At 32.9% G+C, this 4,847-nt stretch overlaps 1 protein-coding gene across 1 annotated transcript; it reads right to left on the reverse strand.

Annotated features, from left to right (window-relative positions):
• Positions 1-1,608: 1,608 nt before the first annotated feature.
• Positions 1,609-4,591, reverse strand: LOC105631513 (putative terpene synthase 6). Its single transcript, XM_089726076.1, has 7 exons — positions 4,525-4,591; positions 4,156-4,429; positions 3,094-3,466; positions 2,797-3,015; positions 2,574-2,709; positions 2,247-2,495; positions 1,609-2,096 (listed from the first exon to the last, which is right to left on the reverse strand). The coding sequence occupies exons 2-7, from the start codon at positions 4,373-4,375 to the stop codon at positions 1,806-1,808; spliced, it is 1,488 nt and encodes a 495-aa protein (XP_089582202.1). The 5' UTR covers positions 4,376-4,429; positions 4,525-4,591; the 3' UTR covers positions 1,609-1,805.
• Positions 4,592-4,847: the final 256 nt, after the last annotated feature.

Consider the following 4,847-nt stretch of genomic DNA (forward strand, 5'->3'; position numbering starts at 1 on the left):
ATGGAATGAAATTAAATTTAAAATTAAAATGTAAAAAGAATGTAAAATTAAATAATCTTAGCGGTCAAAACACCAAAGATGATTAATCAATTAATTAATTTTAAAAAAGAAGAAGAACAAGATTAGCGGTCAAACAGACTGAAAGCCCACTTTTAGTGGAATAGAAATAGAATCGATGATTAAGGAGCATTAAAATATGGTTGAGTAACATGTTGTATATGCAGAGACAGGTCGCTAAAAAGGTAATATCAGATTCATGCGTTTAAGGAAAATTGAAAATGAAAAAAAAATAAATTAATTTTTATTTTAAAACAAACAGCTAATCTACAACTATATAATAAAATAATATATAGTAGGACCTGTAACGAAACACGAGGCAACGACCAACCAACTGAAGATAGATAGATAGATAAGTACTGTATGGGAAAGCTCTCCATCGGATCAGACCTTTTCAATTCCAATTATATTAATTAATTTACTTTTACAAGTAAAAAGTAAATGTTAATGGTGTTTAATTTATTTATTTATTTTTATCAAAAATACTATAGTTAAAAGATTATATATTCCAGTGTAAGCAGTTGCATGGTAAGTGAGGAATATCCTGGTTCTGGAGTGGGAGGGAGGTATACATGGGGAGAATGAAAGCCTAGGAACCTGTAATCCAAATAGGTATCCACTGTCTGGTTTCTAATTCGTTGTAAGGTACAGTTAGGTTTTATGTAAGTTAGGTTTTACTTAGGTGGTCCAATTCCAAATGCACACGTACACAATATTTCCATAAAAAAAATTACATCTAAACTCCTTTTTGTAGAGAGAGATTGACCTCATCAAAAGCTTTTACAGGTCCTTAAACCTATAATTAAGGCAAATGCATTTCCCGTTATATATATATATATATATTAAAAAATGTAAAATTGATATGATCCATTCAAGTCACCCATCTTGGTGGAGAATCTTCCAGGCATTCTCCTCTATTCTTATATCTGGCAATTAAACTCCATCTTCATCTCCTTCTGCTTCAACTTATAACTCCATCTTCATCTCCGCTAATCTTGTCAGAACCAATGACAGAAACAGCAAAGGTTTAACCATTCGGCCAGTGATTTCATCAAATACATTTACCACATTAGAAAATCTTTAACAGATTTAGGGGGGCGGTCGCCTCCCTCAGAACCCCCCTGGCTCCGTCAGTGCTTTTGGCCCTCTTGTGTGAAGCTAAAGGCATAGCCAGACAAACGGGCGGTCCTGGATGAAGAGCAGCATCCTTAGGATTTTGGGTTTTGCGTCCCACCTGGTTAAGAGCCGGTTAGTTTGTAATTAGTGTAATATTGCTAAATCTCTTGTATACTTGAATTGCAAAAGAATTTTAATTTTTCATATATATTAGTATTTTTAGCTTGTATAGTGTACGTTTGTTATGTTGGTTTCTTAAAGTACTAGAGAACGAAATATGTATTTCCGTGTTTTTTTTTTTTTTTTTTTTTTTTTGAATATAATAGTTTTTATTTTGTGTTTATTAGTGAAAATATCCTTTAATCCATTCTGCATCTTACAAAACTAAATACTTAAATGAGACAAAAAAAAAAAAAAAAAAACCATATACTCATCAAAACCAACCGTCTGTTCTTCTTTTACAATAATTTTAATACAAATCCAAAGTGGAGATATCTTATTACAATGTTTTATTGATACAACATCGTTTTATTACAATATTTTATTGAACAGACTCCAAATAAAATCTGATTTTATTAGGAAATCTATATATGATATCTATCCTCCACACTTAAAACTAAATCAATCCATCATTACATAGGCAATTTCTCAAGGAACAATGCTTTGATGTCATCTTTGAGAATTGTTGAGTAGGTGTAGGAATCCGAATACTTGTAAACAAAATCAACGACACGTGCAAGATTGACATAATACTTGAGAAGAGTGGTGGATACCTCAGTTGGCTTCATGCATGCTTGGTTGATATCCTTCCAAGCATTTGCACACATTTTCTGGATCTCATCAATGGCCTCTTTTTGTGAAACACCATACTCTTTCATGTAGCATTCGATACCTGAAGCACAGTGTTCTCTCTCTTGCTCATGCTTCAAGAATTGATATATATTCATTAGAGTATGTTCCTTACATAAATTTGCAAAGTTTCTTTCTTTATAATTAGTGATTACTGCTAATTAATCTGTAAATAATGTCCTAATTCTAGAAAAGAGAAGAAATTTTAGAATAGCATGCAATACCTCATGGGTTGTTACGTCATCCATCAGACGGGAAATTAACTTGGAAGCATTAACAATTTTAGGATTTTCTTTTACCCATTCGTACTCTTTGCTTCCAACAACCTTTTCCAATCCAATAAAGGAAGCTGCTGGAAGTACACTATAAGTGCTCGACACTAATCCATTGCTTATGTATTCCTCGAAAGGTGGCACATAACCCTCATTAAACCACTTTGCTTCTACAAAGTATGCTCTCACCAGTTCCTTGAACTAATAATACCGAACAAAGTTCATTAATTACGTGTATTTAGCAAAGTCCACAATTAATAGCGTATATAGTAATCTTACAGTTTCTTTAGCATAAGCTGTTCTCTGGGATCTTCCTTCAGTCTCATCATTTTCTGTTTCAGCAAAAAGATTCAACAAAGCCCTATAAAGAACTTTCATGTATTCTGGGAGCTGATCAATAGCATCAATATTACACCTGAAAATTTGAACCAAATGATTGTTAGGAATAGAAAATCACATGGGGTCTGATCGAAACAGTAGTTTTCTTATTTGTCTATCGGACCTTTGAACCGCGATTGTGAACTGTTGGAGTTCATCAAGTGTACCATATGCATCATATGTATCATCTACCACTGATACCATTTTTGTATACTTGGTTATCATCACACGAGCAAGAGCATATTGCGGCTCAAAATGAGCTCCAATTGCCCAAATATATACCTCCACAATTCTGTCTCTTACATAAGGAAGCTTTTCAACAAGATTTAAGTCTTTCCACCACCTGATGAAGCATAAATTAATCGCAAGTATATACTAAATTTTCATCAAGAAATTACTATGAAAGATGATATTAACTTACTTTGAGACCAAAGCTAACTCTTGTTTGTATAATAATTGTAGTCTATTAAAATCAAGCTTTGCAAACTTGAGAAGAGTTTGATTTGGAGACTTTTCTTCTGCATAAAATGATATGTATTGGCGAGTCTCTATTCTTTCTATGCCTTGATGGAATGGCCGCAGTAAAGCATTCCTTATGCGGTTTGCAAGATGAGGACTCGATTGTGCAGCTAAGATTTCTAGGCATCGCTTTGTAAAAACAAGAGCTTCATCTAAAATATCTTCTCCATGCACGCTTAGAAAGGTAGCTTCATATAAGCCAAGAAGGCCTTTCACATCATCACTTATGCTTTTCTTGAATTCTCCATTGTTGTCCTTGAATTTTTTGAACACGTCTGCTTCATAGTAATTATATTAGCCTTCTTTGTTATATATATATATATATATATAGAATACTTCTTTTTTACTTTAAACATATTACTAGGACTATAAATGAGCCAACTGCAGGTGAGCTATTTGTTAGAGAAGTGACACTTTTTCACTTAACTTGAACAAAATAGCTTAAGTTCTTGGGTTTGGTAAAGAACTGGTAAAAAGTATATTTGATAGGGGAATGCCATGTAGGCTGTCCTTTAACACTTGTCTTGAACAAAATGAAGAGGGACAGAAATGGACAGTCATGAGGATGAAGAAAAGAAAAAAAAAAAAAACCTTTGTTTTTATGCTTTGTAAATCGTTTGCTATGAGTACTGAATGTATGTTTTCCTCTCAATCTCTTCTTTTGTGTTTATAACCTTTTCTTTTTATTTCTTTAAGAAAATTGAAAACCGGCCTCTCCTCTCTCATTTTTTGACACTATCTGAAGTTCCACCAGAAAAAAATTTTGTTTGATAAATTCAACAAACTGAGCTCGAGTCTACTTATTAAGCTTGTTTTAAAAATGAGCTTAAATCAAACTTGATTTTTTAAGTTCGATTTGAGTAAAGGTATACTTTTAATAAGTCAAATTCGAGCTCAATAAAGTTTATCACAACTTGACTTATTATACATATAAAACGCATAAAAATCGTGATAGATTGCTTACCGCATGGCATTTTATATCCATGTTGTCTCAGAACTTGAAATAGCAGTGCTGAAGTATAGAGGTCATAGTTATTGTCATGAATGATATTAGGAAGAGCAATGAAAATATGATTTAGTTGCTCTTCAATCTCAGCCTCAAAATGATACGAAATGCCAAGACGATATAATAAGTTGATGAACTCAATATTCTCAATTAATTCTCCTGTTGATTGCTTTAACATGTCCTTCACATTTTCTTTTAGTGCTTCCACCTCTCTTGTGTATGATTCAAATTCCTGTGAAAACAAAAATATAAATAAACAAAATGTCGTTTCTGCTACAAACGTCATGTCTTTTAGCAATGCAAAATAGACAAGGAAGAACGACTTACAGCTTCAAGTGGTGAAGATGAAGCAAAGCTATAACCCCAGACACTGGGAGGGAAATTTGCCAATGGACGAAAGATGTCATGCTGAGTTTTTGATGGAAGAGACAGTTGAGCCATTTTCAGGGTAGGTAAATAAGTTGAAGAAGGTAAGTGAAGTATTCTATGCTTAATGCCTGTAATTGTAAACACATCAAAGCAACACTATTTATAGAGAAATTGAGGTGATTAAATCAGTCAGCTATATAATTTTTTTTACTTTTCAAATAATTTGTAAGGAGCCATCGGAAACTCATTTTCAAACTTGTCATTGTCAAAGCAGGAATTGA

Source organism: Jatropha curcas, chromosome 9 (genome assembly GCF_041381405.1).
Source record: "Jatropha curcas cultivar XTBG-Jc1 chromosome 9, XTBG_Jcur_1.0, whole genome shotgun sequence".
In the NCBI taxonomy this organism is placed as follows: Eukaryota; Viridiplantae; Streptophyta; class Magnoliopsida; order Malpighiales; family Euphorbiaceae; genus Jatropha; species Jatropha curcas.

Bases quoted from the DNA above. Each gene is read 5' to 3' on its own strand.
- LOC105631513 (XM_089726076.1), bottom strand. From the start codon at position 4,375: ATGTTAAAGCAATCAACAGGAGAATTAATTGAGAATATTGAGTTCATC. The intron at 3,016-3,093 runs GTAAGTTAATAT...ATGCTTCATCAG, and splicing joins GAGTTAGCTTTGGTCTCAAA to GTGGTGGAAAGACTTAAATC. The intron at 2,496-2,573 runs GTAAGATTACTA...CGGTATTATTAG, and splicing joins CAGCTTATGCTAAAGAAACT to TTCAAGGAACTGGTGAGAGC.